This window comes from Carassius auratus, unplaced genomic scaffold (assembly GCF_003368295.1).
Source record: "Carassius auratus strain Wakin unplaced genomic scaffold, ASM336829v1 scaf_tig00048699, whole genome shotgun sequence".
Classification (NCBI taxonomy): Eukaryota; Metazoa; Chordata; class Actinopteri; order Cypriniformes; family Cyprinidae; genus Carassius; species Carassius auratus.
In genome coordinates this window covers 1-17,324 of record NW_020527082.1, presented here as the reverse complement: position 1 = coordinate 17,324, position 17,324 = coordinate 1, and the positions used below count along the sequence as shown (strand labels likewise).

The 17,324-nt window shown below is 34.4% G+C and overlaps 1 protein-coding gene across 2 annotated transcripts; it reads right to left on the bottom strand.

Annotated features, from left to right (window-relative positions):
- Positions 1-611: 611 nt before the first annotated feature.
- Positions 612-9,620, bottom strand: LOC113089141 (SLAM family member 9-like). 2 transcript variants are annotated; one of them, XM_026255930.1, is made up of 3 exons: positions 9,170-9,496; positions 5,311-5,628; positions 612-968 (listed from the first exon to the last, which is right to left on the bottom strand). In XM_026255930.1, exons 1-3 carry the CDS (start codon positions 9,234-9,236, stop codon positions 655-657), a joined length of 699 nt encoding a protein of 232 aa, XP_026111715.1. In that variant the 5' UTR covers positions 9,237-9,496; the 3' UTR covers positions 612-654. The 2 variants fall into 2 exon arrangements, with proteins under 2 accessions (XP_026111715.1, XP_026111716.1); XM_026255931.1 differs by lacking the exon at positions 9,170-9,496 and adding an exon at positions 9,507-9,620 and having other exon boundaries at positions 615-968.
- Positions 9,621-17,324: the final 7,704 nt, after the last annotated feature.

Below are 17,324 nucleotides of genomic sequence, written 5' to 3'. Positions count from 1 at the left end.
TTTGAGACGTTTCAGTCAGATTTAGTTTTCAGTTCACTAAAATGAACAGATTCAATAAAATGATTCATTTGTGAACTTGACATCAATCAGTTTGCATGAGATTCAGGATTACAGGTAATAATGTTGTAAACAATGTTCAGTTTCTTGCACAGACTGATCGATTCACTTCATAAGACCTCAATATATCATCAGGAGCCACAGGTATAAATTTCATCTTGCCTGAATATGATTAATCGTGGACTTGCATTTTTATAAATTACGAAGCAGCATTTTCAGCTGAAAATCTTCTGCACTATTCTCAAGAAAAAATCACCTACATCTTGGGTGGCCTGAGGTTGAGTGAATTAACAGCAAGGTTTTTGTTGTTGTTGTTTCTTTGAGCAAACTATATTTTTGCTCTCCAGGACTGACAAACATCTTCTGTGTGAATTTCTTTGTTAATGCAGAACAGATGTTAAATTGTTTTGATTTTCAGCACAAGCACAGTAAGAACGATGCAACTGCTGCTCAAATAACAAATTTACAACAGAGAACTAAACACCAGTTGTTCTGTGGTTCAGTGGTACTGTACCCAGTATCCACCTTCTGTATATATTTGGTTACTGAGACCATTAAGGAGGGAGAAAACCTTAGGGATAGTTGAATGAATAATCACTAAATCAGCACTACTTTACCTGAACATGGTTGACAGAGTTGAGTGATGTCCAGATGTGTGGTCTGGTTTCTGATGGGATTGTTGATCACACAGCTGTAGCTGTTTTTATCCTGATGTTTCACCTCCAGAGGTAGAGAGAGACTGATGCTGAGATCAGACACACTGATGCTGGAAAATAAACTGTTTCCTTTGTACCAGGAGAGAGTCACATCACTCACATTGAACACTGAACACAACAATGCACATCCATACACTGATGATGATGATGATGATGAAGGACAGTAACTGGTGATGACAGGAGGAGACAGAGGAGCTGGAAAATATTTGCAAGTAAATTGAAATGAATTGTTGATTCTCACAGGATGATCTGAGGTAGCATGTTTTAAGCAAGTATTAAGTCCCAGTTTCACAGGTCACTAGATGCGGTAGGGTCGCTATTTCTCAAACACCAATTTGTGCAGTCAGGACAATACTGAAAAATAATCCTAAACCAGTGACAAAAAAATAAAAATAAATACACATTTGAATTAAGGGACAATACCCCTAAAATATTGATTTCCAGATTTTGTAATTTAACAGTTGTGTTCAGATTCCTGTCACACTTGTGGTGTCCCCAGTGTTTATATTTGCAGCTGATTTAATCATAGGCCTCATTTATCTGAGGGTAGGTATCTCATTTATTGAGTGAAAAAAAAGATACATTTTCCCAATATTAAACAAAATATTATACAAATTTTGTGCTTAATGTTTTAATCAGGAAGTTTGCTTTTAAATGCTTTTATTTTGTATAAATGGTCGGCCATTGAAAGTGAATGGGGAAGAATAAAAGTGAAACAACGTGTTCAGGACCATGTTGTGCTTGCAAACGTAAAGGCCTCAGACATGTGTGTGTGTGGATGCACGTATACTGAAGCTATCACACACACACACACATAAAACACACACATGCACACAAACTATTGTGAGTATTACACTTATTTCATCCTACCCTGAACTGCAAGCAATATGTTTTTATGATAACGCTCTCTCTCTCTCTCTCTCTCTCTCTCTCTCTCACAACACCACACGTGTGAATATAGGTGAAATAACCCCCCCCCCCCCCCCCAAAAAAAAAAAATAGTTCCTAGCAGTCTCAAGAGTACGTCTTCACATCTGGTGAACAGATGAGAAAGGGAGGATCTTGAAACGAGGATCTTTTACATTACATCATGTTCTCTGTCAGATATTATTGTGAGTTTGCCTCTTTGCAGTCCTCCTCCCTTCTTACTCGCTCCAGATGTTTCCTGTTATTGTTGGGTGAGTGTTTTTTGTCTTCTCTCTTACTCCTGCCCTCCCTTTCCTTTATCCTTGTTTTTCTCTGTGCTTTCTCTCTCTATTCTTTAGTCTTATGTCTCTTTAACTCAATGTATACCCGCATGTGCAGATGATACCTAGAGGTGAAGATTGGTGGAGGATCCTTTTGGGCCCAGGTTGTTGAGTTCAGTTTGTCCTCCACAGATTGTTGAAATGCTCAGTGCCAATATTATTCCTTAAATGACCAGCGTTGAATATATGCTTACCTCAGCTAAAGCGTTGTTTTGGTTTATACTCAACACATAGTATGTAATCTATATCCTATTGGTTAAAAAGAAGGTACCACCCTTATTTTATCCTATATAAAAGTGAAGGTATATCCAGGTTTTGTGTCTGCTGTGCCTTTTCTTCCCACAGACATGAACACTTCAGGAGGACTGAGAAAACTTGTGGTGGCGGCAATGTGGAAAGGGACCATTTTAATACTTAATAATTAAACAGGATTTAATGGTGATGCAGATTTTTTTAGGGGTCTGTAGATTTTTAAAGACAATTCGGAATCGAAACACCTGGTGCAATATATTAAATTCATTTCCCCTTCACATCTGTCACACAACAGACTTAAACCAGGATTTTTAATCTGTTTTTAAATAATTATTCAAATTAATTTCAGTTATTATATGGTAATTGCATAAGTATGCAGAGGACTCTCTATTTCATCATAAACTGTAGGTAAAATAAGTTAATCATCACATTCATAGTTTATTGCTATGATGACATCCCTTCAATTAAGCATAAAGTTATGCATATAATTAATAGAATCATATGGTATAATTAGTCATTTGTCTTTCATTTCCCCTACATGTAAAACTATGCTATAATCAGAATAATGCTCGAATAACTCTTTGGAAATCAGTGCAAACAAAAGGTTCCAAAGGGCAAAGAGCCTAAACTGGTTTTGGGGTTTGGGGGTCACTGGTCTATATGTGTACTATTAAAATGTCTACTGTTTTTTGTTGTTGTTGTTGTTTGTTTTTTTTTAAAGTTAATTTCTGCCTTCTTTTGGTAGTACTTTTGTTTTCACATTTCAAAGCAGCTGTGTAAAAGTGAGACATGGCCTGAAATTTAGATTTAAATTTCATTTCGATCAATTCACACAATAGCATACACTTAACATACACTGGTGACTTAAAAAAAACTGCTTATAAAGTGACCTCAAGTGACCCAAAGGCTGTGGCAACGGCTGTGATTGAAGTGAGGACTGGTCAGAAGTGGAAGGCTGAGGAGGCTGTTCGACAAGTAAAGGCAAGATTACACCACAAGAGGCTGGTGGAGTTGGTAACAAGATGCAGGGCTGGACTGGGTTCCTTTTCAACTCCCCACATTGACACCATCAAAGAGAAGGATATGCGCTGCCAAGTCCAGGAGGAGGTGAGAGCAATGGTTGAGGAAGAGAGAAACTGTAGGAATGAGGCAACAGGGTGTTGCCATCGCCTTTGTCAGAGCTGGAGAGCTGCCAAAAAAACATCTGCAGGTATCTTGGCCACTGCGAGGGACTGGCAACTGTTGGTGGACTTGGAGCAGCAACTCAAGTTCCCCAACCACCTAAAGACCAGATATCGTTCTCTTGTCAGAGTCCAGCAAACAAGTAGTTCTGTTGGAGCTTATAGAATGCAGGGGCTTTATAGCCCATTTCCTGCCCAGAGCCTTCAGTTTGTTAGGTATAGATGGGGTGAGGAGGAGAAGAGCCATCAGCAACACCAGTGAAGCAGCAGAGAAAGCCTCAAGATGGCTATAGCTATAGAGAGGAGATCCAATGGCGAAGGGTAGATTTGCCACTGGACACAAGCTGTGGTCTGATGAGTCCAGGAACATCACTGAAGATGTGTCCAGAAGCATCAGTAGATATATTTGCACAGTCATGTTAACTTACAAAAGTATGACTGTTTAGTGAGTAACATACTAAATCAGTATTTAGAAGAATTCATTGTAAATTTTTATATTCTTAATTACCACCTGTGCAATAATGTTTACCATAAAAATAAGTTAGATTAAGAAATACGTTGAGAGGCACAGACTTCCACTAACTGAGTATTTAATGGGTATTGAATGCAACATTACAACATGACTTGCAACAACAACTTGATTAAAAAGCAATTTCAGTTTATTTTTTCTGAAATTCAAGCAAATCAATTGTGCAGGGTTTATAAAGACAATAGACAAAAAGCCTTTAGGGCAGTAGTTCAGATTTGTTCTCATTCTTGCCCTTTCATGATTTTCACTGGCCCCAGCACACATTTAATTTTAGCAACATTTTTTTTAATACATCACAGAAAACTAAATATAGACTGTGGTTCTTACATGGGGCCCAGGTAGAAATTTCTATTATCATTTTAGCAAACAGAACAAAGGCAAAAAAAAAAAAAACACCTTAAAAGAGACAGAGAGACAGTCTATCAGATGATTTATCGTGGTCTGGTCATTTGTTCCTCCTGTGTTCAACTTTTCTGGATCTGATGTCATAAATGAGCACAACCACAGCAGCAGCAGCAGCCACGCCCATCAGAGCAGAGACGACCAATCGGATTAAAGCTTCAACAGAGAGGGCTACAAACATATGCACTTCAAACATTTAATTAAAACACAGTTTAATCAAGACACATTTAATGAACAGTTTTTGTATACTTTTGTGACTATTACCTCAGACTGGTTAATATGGTTTGTTGAAAAGATGTCCTGATTTGCAGTGTCCTATGTTTTACTTTTCTTGAACAGTTATGGCCAGCTAGTTAGTTTCTGCACTGATGCATCACAATCTTGTAGTAATGGTGGAAATCAGCTGACACTTTACAGGAAATGCTTTCCAGCTCAGCAAAGTGAATATCAGCACTACTGTACCTGAACATGTGTGACAGAGTTGAGTGATGTCCAGATGTGTGGTCTGGTTTCTGATGGGATTGTTGATCACACAGCTGTAGCTGTTTTTATCCTGATGTTTCACCTCCAGAGGTAGAGAGAGACTGATGCTGAGATCAGACACACTGATGCTGGACAATAAACTGTTTCCTTTGTACCAGGAGAGAGTCACATGACCCACATTCACCACTGAACACAACAATGAACATCCATACACTGATGATGATGATGACGGACAGTAACTTGTGATGACAGGACGGGACAGAGGAGCTGGAAAATATGAAAAAATACAAAAAGGTATGCTCCGATAAAAAGCAGTAAATAAATGAATCTTTATATATCAAAAAAAAAGAAAAAAAGAAAAACTAGACAAATTTAACCATGATTCAATATGTAAACACAAATATAAAGCAGACAGGACAAATAACACATAATGCTCTACTCACCATAGATAGTAACTTCAAAGGTCTTCATCAAATATATTTTTTCATACATCTCTAATATATAACGTCCAGAGTCTGTGGTTCTGATGTTTGTGATGGTCAGAGATCCAGTCTGATGATCCAGCTTCAGTCTGTCTTTCAAACTCTCAGGACTATCACTATTTGAGATCTGTTGAGTTGTTACATTGAATCTAGTTATAACTTTATCTCCAAACATCCATCGTATCTCAGTATATTTCTGTATTTGAGTAACATCAGTGTGTAGAGTGACAGAATCTCCCTCCATCACAGACACAATCTTCACTTCATCACCAAACACACCTGCAGAACAACACACACTGTTACTCAATCAGAGATTCAACTCTTATTTGGTTTCTTACACCAAGGTCTTAATAAAACATATTGTAAATTTTAGACAATTTAAAACTAAATAAGAATTGTAAATTGTAAGAATTGTTAATTCTTATTTGTTTGGTTACATCAAGCTCTTAATAAAATAATTAAATGTTGTAATTTTTTAACTATTTAAAACAAATTTTGTAAAAAAAATGTTTTATATAAATTAAAAAGTATAATTTGATTCAAGTGTAAAACTGTGGAAATTGGATCTTCATGTTCATAAATGATGTGTAACAGCAAACTATAGAAAGTTTCTCTGATGTTAGTGTATGATCCCTGTTTCTTTTCTTTTTTTAGTTCCTTCAGAATTAATATCCGAGGAATATTACAGGGAGGTTTTTGTATGATAAACTAATAGACCTATACTGAACATTTTCTAAAGGTAAAGTACCATTGTTTAACTTTAATCCTAATCTACATTCCCAGAACTGCATGACCAATATTAACGTAAATATTATAGTACCAGGATTTACTAAAATGTGGTAAGATAATATTAAAAAAATAACTACAGCTAAAACTATTAGGTTTACTATATACGTTTGTTCAGTGAAGTGTGAAAATCTTACAAGTCATTATCCGTAGCCTTGTTTCTATTTTCCTTAATGGCATGTCTGATATCTGCACAGACATTTTATTAGGAATAGAGAGGATAAAATTCAGTGTTAAGAAATTAGTATTGTTGTGATAGCTGTGCAAAAATAATTAAATAAAAATAAAACTTTTAAATTAAACGTTAATGTTTATCAGTAAACTACTGAAAGTTAAACAAAACAAAGCACATTGTTAAAACAGATTATGCACTGTAAACCCTAATGTTGCCTTGACTTAAAAAATCAAGTAATGTTGACTAAACATTACTTAAAATTTTGCATTTTGGCCCTGTCACTTAAAAATATGAGTTAATTTAACTAATTTACCTTAAAAATGCATAAACTTAAGATTTCAAGTGTTGTGAGCTCAAAATCATGAGTAATCCTTTCGAAAAACTCAACGTCACTCTGTTCTTCCTTTAATGTGATTGGCCATGGGAGAAATTCTGCCTAGCAACAAGAGAACAAAAGCACTGATTGGTGGGTTACAAAATTCGTCCTTTTGGTCTGTTTGGTTGCTGAACTACAATTCAAGAGGAAGTTTTTCTTTGTGTACTATGTTCGGTGACTAAAATTATGTAGATATAAAGTTGTTTTGCATGATTTCTACTGGTGAAATATGTTAATTTAAATCCTTGTGGTACGTGATTTTGAGATGATTATTGAAACGACAACTTAAGTATTTGATGAAGTGGCCCAATCGTTTTCCTTTGAGCGAAATAACATGGCAGCTAAAGTTACTGCTTAACTCGTTAGATCGAAAACCCTAATAAGTTGAATGAACTAAATTGATTGAGTAAACTCATTGCCTCAATTTAATTGAGTAATGGAGTCCCTCAAAACTTACATATTTAAGTTTATTTAACTTGACGGTTTTGTAGACTGTACACTGAAAACCCTAATAAGTTGACTGAACTAAATTGATTGAGTAAACTCGTTGCCTCAATTTAATTGAGTAATGGAGTCTCCCAAAACGTACATATTTAAGTTTATTTAACTTGACGGTTTTGTAGATTGTACTTAAATCACTCAGTTCACCAAACTTGATGCTTATTTAATGTACTTAAACAATTATGTTCACTTGACTTGGTACTAATTTCAAGTGTACTTATATATTTAAGTTAACTCAACATGTAAATTTAACTGAAAATGATATTCTTATTTTTGACAGCACACTGAAGTAAAACAAATAACAGCATATTTAAACTTTGACCTTTTGACAAACTGTCACAATATTTATGAAAATACAGTAAACCCTATACTGCACTGTAAAAAATAAAATAAAAAATATATATATTTTTATGTCTTTGCAGACATTGAAAAGACATCCACTGAGGAGAGAATGTTTTTATGACGTCTTTTTTTAATGTTTTTTATGTCTTCTGTACGTCCGATATAGATGTTCACATATCCTCCTTACAAGGTTCTGTGACTTTATTTCTGTCAGACATCTAGAGAAGCTCTTATTGAGAATTAACAGAGGTTTAAATGTGCATACTTGATTCATTTGAAGTCACCATTGTGGTGGAAAATGTTTGGTTTAGTTGGGATCTTGGTCCAGATACTTCTTATGTTCGCTTGTCTCTTGCTGCTATAACAGTATATTTTAAAATGCTGTTTTTGTGGCGAAGAAAGATGAAGTTTAAAAGAGCTCAGGTGTTATCAGCTCTTTGTTGGTGTTAGCTTTTCTCTTGCTGCTGTAACTTGTGTGTTGTAAAACACTGTTACTGTGGCAAAGAGAGTTGAGATCTAACATACACATATCTTGCTTGTAATGGTGACTAATTATAGTAAAATAAAATGTATTGCTGCAACTATGGATATACTTTTATGGATATAAACTTTGTAGATAAAACAATGTACGTACTTTTAGAAAACCGATCATGTCGTCACAAACAGACATCAAGATTTTGGATATGCATCACATCAATGGTGACAATCAGAACAAAAAAGGCTGGAAAATAAGGATGAGTTTGTGCTATGGAGCTCTTTTGTTTGTCACCATTATTGTGATGCATATGCTACATCTAGAAGTCTGTGTGTGTGAGTACTTGATTGATTCTTTTACTCAAATTATTTCAAACACATTCATTTCGTCCATCTTTAAAATAAGTATTTTACTCCTGGTGCCTGTTAAAAATATCAAACAAAACTTATTTTATGATCTCAAATACGTATTATGTGATGACTTTCTCATCAACAAAAAACATCAAATAACACCTGAGCTCATTTAAATTTGTCTTTTTTCACCACAAAAACAGCGTTTCAAAATATACCAATACAGCAGCAAGAGACAAATTAACACAAGAAGTAACTGGACCAAGATCCCAACTAAACCAAACACTTTCCACCACAATGGTGACTTAAAATGAATCATGTATCAACATTTAAACCTCTGAGGGATTTAGGTAGTCTACAAAACCGTCAAGTTAAATGAACTTAAATATGTAAGTTTTGGGAGACTCCATTACTCAATTAAATTGAGGCAACAAGTTTACTCAATAAATTTAGTTCAGTCAACTTATTAGGGTTTTCAGTGTGTGCAGAATTGTTTCCAGAAATTAGAGATCAAGGGAACGTTGTCTTTGCCATCACACACAAACTACAAACACACACTTTTTTTCCTGGTTGAGAAATAGTTAAAACCATTCTGGAAGTGTTCTGAGAATCAAAATGTCCATAAATATTGGAAAAGTAAAGGTGGTTATCTAGAAAAACTGATTCAGTTACACAAAGATCTGTTGTGAGGTGATAATACTGAATAATGTACATTTAAATATGTTTAGACAATTATATATAATACTATAATTATAATACTGAATAATGTAAATTTAAATGTTTAGACTACGTAGAAGAACAAAGATATAATTTACCAATCAGATGCCACAAAAATATCAAAATACATGCATAAGAAACTGTTTTCAAGAGTTTTAAGAACATTATGAGATAAGAACATTCCAAATTATAAATAAAAACAGCGATACTAATCTATATACTACTGAAATAAAACATTATTTTTATTAAGTTATTTTGACAAATCATGCATTATTTCATATGCTGAAAAATGCATGTGATATGATCATCTGTGGTTTGTAAAATGATGTTCTGCGAGTCTGCAGACAGTTAATACTCTAGTGTGGGCACGCCTCAGTTGTTGCATGTCGTTCATACGGGTCTGTATTTGACCATTACTTTCTTGTGTTTACTGACCTGCATTGATGCAAATGACACATTTGTGTTAACATTATGCACTTATTCATGGACTCAACATTTAGTGAATGTATAATATAAGGTTAATCTGATTCCCAACATTACAGTTCGCATGAACATGACACAGTTTGCAGCGCATTGGAGCTCCAGAGGGCAAGATTTGAGAAAGGGGTGGTAACTGTTTATCATGATTTCAAAATAAAAGCTCAAACCCTGAGTTGACGCGTTTTTATATACACATTACAGTGTCGTAGCATTTCTGCCGTAAAGACATGGCCAAATATTAAAATGTAGTGGATATTAGAATTAAATGTTGTTTGGTCAACGAAGATTAGATGCGCAGTAAAGTGAAAAACAATCGTCCGGTCTTTGGCGCCATCTGCAGGCAATGTGTTATAATGTGTAATGTACATGAGCTCTATTGTTTATAATAAATTATGTAATTTAACAGTTTTGTTCAATAAACCCATATGATTACTTACTTTTGCTACATTATTTTGAACTAATTATTATTGCCTCATTACATACTGTAAGTATTTTAATTCATTTTAAAAGCTATTGTTTGCTTATTGTTTTCCTTCTGGAATTTTCTCTGGAGCATATCATATTATTAATACAAAAAAAAAAGAAAAGAAAAAAAAACACATTAATGCATAAGTTCACCAATTGGAATAAACATCTGTTCATCTCTAAAGTGAGGAAAATGATAATTTTAGACATTTACTGTGTGAATTCTTGTCTGCACTATCCTTCTGTCACCGAGTCCATCTTGTTTGTTTATTACCAAACACGCTTACACTGAGTTAACAGTAATGTCTAGGTACGACAGATTTTAAGATTTTACAACCAGTGTAAGGTAATGTATTCTTGGGAAAGTAGATAGCTTATGTAAATGAACTGACTAAACCAATAAAGAAAAAAAATATTGATTCAATCAATAAAAAAAACAAACAAAAAAAAACACTGATAACTCCTGGCCTACTCACACATGCAAGACATTGTTCACTTCCTTTGAGATCCTGAATGTGCAGTTCACCAACATTTTGTCTAAATGTACAGCTTTCCCTTTCCAAGACTTCTTCAACCACAAGCAGCTCTATCAAAACTAGTTATGATATATTTTCTTTAAGACAGATGGTAAATGGACTGCATTTATATAGCGCTTTCAACAGACCACATGGCCATCCAAAGCACTTTACAATTTTGCCTCACATACACCCATTCACCAGTGGTGGACAGTAACGGAGTAGCTTTACTTCGTTACTGTACTTAAGTACATTTTTCAAGTATCTGTACTTTACTGGAGTAGTTTTATTTCGAGTGACTTTTACTTTTACTTCACTACATTCCAAAGCATAAAATCGTACTTTTTACTTCACTACATTTCATAAAACATATCGTTACTCCCTATAATATATCACGTGCTCCGACACGCAGAAGCGGTGTCTGATTCATCATGAACGAACTTAGTCTTTTCAAAATAAACCTTTAAATCGGATCGCGAATCACACCAAACGATTCCTTTACGAATTAGAATGATCCGATTGCAGCTGTTCTGGAGTCGACCACTCACTGATTCAAATGAACCGTTTAGTGCGAGTCAGTAAGAACCGGGAGATCTTGTGAGCGCGCGTGCGTCTGATGTTGCTAAAAGTAAGTTATTAATGTCGAAATTTAGGATTAATTATTGTAACAGAAAATCATATTTAGGTCAAAATTGTCCGTTGTTTGGGAACTAAATCCGCTGTAAAGAGTGATCTGTTTAAGCCCACTGAAATGCTCGAGTGCAGACGATGCAGACACATCAATCAGCGTCTCTGTTTTAGGTAAAAAACAAAACAAAAAAACACACACATTAAACTAACACAGATTATATAAATAACTCGTGCATGTTCAAATTCCCCGCTGCCGTAATATTAACAGTTTTATTAAAATGCTACCATTTCCTATGTGACGTCTGTTTTTATATTGTTTATCAACAGTAACGTTATATTGTTTGGATTAACTATACGAGTAGACATACATTAATGTTTATTCATAACTGTACTGAAAATAAGTAAATATTGTTAGCTGATGCTAACTGTCTACCTAACAAGCTTGCTGGTGCTAACTTGAGGTAATTTTTTAATAAATAATGTCCAAATATTTTTATTCAACCACCTATATATATATATATATATATATATATATATATATATATATATATATATATATATATATATATATATATATATATATATATATAGATAGATAGATAGATAGATAGATAGATAGATAGATTACATCTAGGGACAAAAGAAAGGATGTGATGTTCAGAACATTGTAACTACAGTAATAATCAAAGAGGGGAAGAGATGCACCCCGTTTGGCCAGGGGTGTTTTTATACCACAGACAAGATTTGAGAAGGAAAAAATAATTATGAAAATATAATTATATTTTCCTTAAAATGTTCTTCCTAACTTCAGGCCTTATTATCATGTCATATATTACTGTGATGTTCTGTAAAACAACAAACTTTAAAATACTTTGTTCTTACTGGTGAAAATCAGATGGTCAACTCTGTTTTCTCTCAGGTACATCACAGTGTAAGCTTCACAGTGAACATTACTCTCATCAGTGTAGTCCATATCAAAAACAAAAATATATCTTGACTCCATATAGTGGTTATTTTGGAAAAAATCCCAGGGCCCATATTCATAAAGAATCTTAATGCAAAAGTAGCTCCTAGTGACAAAAGTCTAAGAAAATTCTTATAAATGTGGGCGTTTACTCTTAAAATTAAAGAAAAAATCCTAGTAAAGAAAAAGTAATTCAGAAAGCATCTTAACCCTTAAAAGATGTCTTAAGGTCAAACTTGTTAGGACAAGGACTTTTAAGAGGCTTAAGAGTTTCTTTAGCAGAGGAGAAAATGGCAGAAAGACGAAGAGGCAGAAGAAATGTGTTGCAGAAAATGGATGACAGTGAGTTAATAAGACGCTATAGATTATATAATAATTTATAATTTAATATATAAATTAAAGTAATCACTACATTACGATATTTGGCAACTGGGAAAATGCAACAATGCAATAGTGATGATTTGGGTCTGTCACAACCTTCTGTAAGCAGAATGATCACACAAACAATTACAGCACTTTCAGAACATCTTATTGTGTCGCAGTTCATTTCGTTTCCACTGGACATTTCCACCTTACAGGCTCAAAAAACTGCATTTATGAATATAGCAGGCTTATAGGTGCGCACAAGCAGGGAGAATGAACCGTTAATAGCTTGTGCTATACGCTCTCATGTCTGCTTCTTGTCCCTTGCTGTGACACCAGGCCCGAATTTTCCTTTAAGAATGGCCTTGTTCATCCACTAACTGGGCTAACAATAAACACTGTTCCTCTGTCCAGTTTGACTTTCTCGCCCTTCTTGTATTTGATTCCATGTTTGATACATTAAAACCAACATTAAAACTGCTCTTAAATAGGACAGCAATCACTGTAATTAGAAAGAGTGGAACAATTTTTATCATTCTAGGCCAATCAAATACCTTATAGGAAATTTCAAGCATGGTATATAAAAAAGGATTTATAAACACACATATAATGTGTGTGTGTGTGTGTGTGTGTGTGTATGTGAGAGAACGGTCAAATAGGATAAATTACGTAAATTCAAAGTGAGAATTAGAATACTACCTATACTTAAAATCACTCTTTTTTTTTTCCTCCTTGGACAACCAACCAATCACAGTCTTCAAAAGATTGTGTCATACATAGCAACAGGGTCAACCCCGCCTCCTCACTAAGACTCAGAGTTGCTCTCAGATCGGTCCCGAATCGCTTTTAAGCAAAGACTCCTACGTAAAAGTTTTTAAGCTAAATTAAGAGTTTTCTGAGAGGATTCTTAGAATCTTTATGAATACGGGCCCAGGTATTTTGAGCAGTAGGATTATTAAAAAAAAATATGTGCTAGTATAAAATTAAATTAAGTAGCCTATATAAAATTTCTAACATCTATCTTTCAGTACTTTTTTACTTAAGTACATAAAAAATTGAGTACTTTTGTACTTTCACTTGAGTAAAATTGAAAAAGGAGTACTTTTACTGGAGTAATATTTTACTATACATATCTTTACTTTTACTCAAGTACTTGATTTGTGTACTTCGTCCACCACTGCCATTCACACACTCATTCACACACCGACTGCAGTGTCTGCCATTCAAGGCACCATCCAGCTCGTCGGGAGCAGCTGGGGTTAGGGGTCTTGTTCAAGGACACCTCAACACTTGGTCAGGTGGAGCCGGGGATTGAACCACCAACCTTCCGGTTTGTAGACAACCTACATGAACCACTGAGCCACTGCCGCTCAAATGGTGCACAAGACAGATGCACTGAAAACACACACAAAGAGGAGAGAATAGTCACACAAGCAGAGAAAACACAGTACCAGACAGAACAAATTCTTTGAAATACTGAAAGAAAATCATAATTATGTTATTAGGGTGGGGTGAATATGGATATATTTCCAGTGGTGGACGAAGTACACAAATCAAGTACTTGAGTAAAAGTACAGATACGTATAGTAAAATATTACTCCAGTAAAAGTAAAAGTACTCCTTTTTCAATCTTACTCAAGTGAAAGTACAAAAGTACTCAATTTTTTATGTACTTAAGTAAAAAAGTACTGAAAGATAGATGTTTGCAATTTTATATAGGCTACTTAATTTAACCCTCAGATGGTTTCTGGGGTCTTTTCTGACCCCAAATGACTTTTGCTCAAATTAAAAAAAAATGTTCCCTTTGTCCAAATGGTATGAAACCTTCTACGGCTCTCAACACTTTCTAGATCTACAAAAAAAAAATTAAATTGGAATGATATCTGTTTTTATGTTAGCGTGACAAAAATTGTGACACTCATGCAATCAAAATAAGACTAAATTCATCATCAAACTCAGAAACAACGCAGAACAAATCGACAGAAATAGCACAAATAAAGTGGCACACTTCAACCAATGCAAAAAACATCCACAATGCTAAATTATATTGCTCACAACACGTGTACACACACACACACACACACACACACACATAAAAAAATACATTTTTGAGACTACACTTTGTTCTTACTGGTGAAGATCAGATGGTCATCTCTGTTTTCTCTCAGGTACATCACAGTGTAAGCTTCACAGTGAACATTACTCTTAAAAATAAAGAAAACTCTTTGAATGAGAAGGTGTGTCCAAACTTTTGGTCTGTACTGTAACTTTATATATGACATGATAATAAGGCCTGAAGTTAGGAAGAACATTAAGGAAAATATAATTATATTTTCATAATGATTTTTTCCTTCTCAAACCTTGTCTATGGTTTAAAAACTACCCTGGCCAAACGGGGTGCATCTCTTCCCACTTTAATAATTGCTGTAGTTACCATGTTCTGAACATCACATCCTTTCTTTTCTACCCAGATGTAATCTATATATATATATATATATATATAAATATATAAATATATATATATATATATATATATATATATATATATAATATATATTATATATATATAGGTGGTTGAATAAAAATATTTGGACATTATTTATAAAAATTACCTCAACTTAGCACCAACAAGCTTGTTAGCTAGACAGTTAGCATCAGCTAACAATATTTACTTATTTTCAGTACGGTTATGAATAAACATTCATGTCTGTCTAACGTTACTCGTCTAGTTAATCCAAACAATATACATATGTATAACGTTACTGTTGATAAACAATATAAAAACAGTCACATAGGACATTTTAATAAAACTGTTAACATTATGGCAGCGGGGAATTTGAACGTGCATGAGTTATTGTATTTAATCTGTTTTATTTAAAGTTTTTCTTTTTTTTTTTTTACCTAAAATTGATGTGTCTGCACTCGAGCATTTCAGTGGGCTTAAATATATCACTCTTTACAAACGGATTTAGTTCCCAAACAACTGACAATTTTGACCTTAAATATGATTTTCTGTTACAATAATTAATCCAATATTTCGACATTAATAACTTACTTTTAGCTACATCAGACGCACGCGCGCTCACAAGATCTCCCGGTTCTTACTTCTGTAGACTCGCAGTAAACGGTTCATTTGAATCAGTGAGTGGTCGACTCCAGAACAGCTGCAATCGGATCATTCTAATTCGTAAACGAATCGTTTGGTGCGATTTGCGATCCGATTTAAAGGTTTATTTTGAAAAGACTCAGTTCATTCATGATGAATCAGACACCGCTTCTGCGTCTCGGAGCACGTGATATATTATAGGGAGTAACTATGAAGGTATTTTTGATTCAAATTAACTGAGCACCTGTGGCAGTGCGATTTGTAGTTGTAGAGAAAAGCCACACATGTGTATCAGTAAATTTGAAGTCACAGAGTGAAATGTTTTAAAGAGTTGCAAACCTGTAGCCTTTTTTTCTCTCCCACAAACACAACACAACAGTTACACCTTCACAAATTCTTCATTGCAGCGTGCACAAATCCTATTCTACAAATCACACATTTAGAAACTCATACGCTCACATTTTTGAAAACAATTGCTGCAGTGAATGTGGTGCAAAAACGCATTTACACACCCGCATCAAGAAATGTGCAGTCGTGGAGAAATGTTGAACATCCGCAAATCAGTACATGAATTCATCCAATGAGAGTTGCACACTTGTAGAATATTTTCTCAGAAATGTCTTGTATATTTTTCTAACACAAACACAAAGTACATAACTAACAGCTGCTTGAATCTGCTGCGATGAATCTCAAACACTGTTTTTTCGCATTCAAGTGACAAGTTTCGCGCTCTCCCTTTTGCACCGAGATATTTGGTTCAAAAGTGATTTGTGCATCTGTAGAGGTAGTGGGCGGGACTGTTTAGAGATTACAGAATTTCAGCCAATCAGAAGAGCTACTGAGCCAGTAGATATACGCCCCAAGCAGTTTTACGCCCCTGTTGTTCCTCATGCAGACCTATGACCTACTGTAAAATGTATTATATATTTATCAACTGTTTTATATACAGAGACTGACTGATATATGATGTTGTGAATTTATATTAAGTTATATTTAGATATTAACCATATTCAGGCCATTAGACATACAGTACTGTGTAATCATATGGGATACTAAATGAAATATTTGCTTTACCAATTCACAATTGCTCGTTATTACAGCAACAGAACATGTTCTACATAGCATTTTATGAAGACCAACAAAATTTAACCATTTTCTAAAGTTCCAAGGGTCATTTAAAAGAAAGACAATATTGTTGTTCACAAAAAAAATTTATTAACACCATGACTTGGTTATTTCTTAACAGCATGACTCCTGTAGATGACTCTCCTATGGCTTGCCACTCTTCTTTAATTGTTTCTTTATCCTGCGGTCAAAGTGATCCCACTCACTGATAAAAATAAATAAAAAAGCAAAAGTTGCATAGTGGTAGAAAAAATGGTTATTTATAAATAATGGCAGGATGTCATGTTTCAATTTTTTTTTCCTTTATAGGATCCTTACAGTACCTTGCGTCAATGACAGGTCCTCGAAGGAATTTCTCCTCAGCCTCCAAGATGGACACGTTTCACAACAGCAAGAGCACAGATGATGGACTACCAGAGAAAGATTTATCACAGCCCAAATAAGCCAAGCATCATTTTTGCTTTTTTTTTTTACAACAAAATCAAAAGTTCCTTTTCTATATTAAGCACAAAACTATTATTTTATAGAAATGATCTAACATTATGGATAAACTATTTGACATTAAAAACAATGTGAATATGACACCATGCAGAGCACAACTAACA

Coding starts and splice junctions, on each gene's coding strand:
- LOC113089141 (XM_026255930.1), bottom strand. CDS start 9,236: ATGTTCTTAAAACTCTTGAAAACAGTTTCTTATGCATGTATTTTGATA. Junction 5,629..9,169: donor ATTTTTGTGGCATCTGATTG/GTAAATTATATC, acceptor GTTGTTCTGCAG/GTGTGTTTGGTGATGAAGTG. Junction 969..5,310: donor CTTTGAAGTTACTATCTATG/GTGAGTAGAGCA, acceptor AATATTTTCCAG/CTCCTCTGTCTCCTCCTGTC.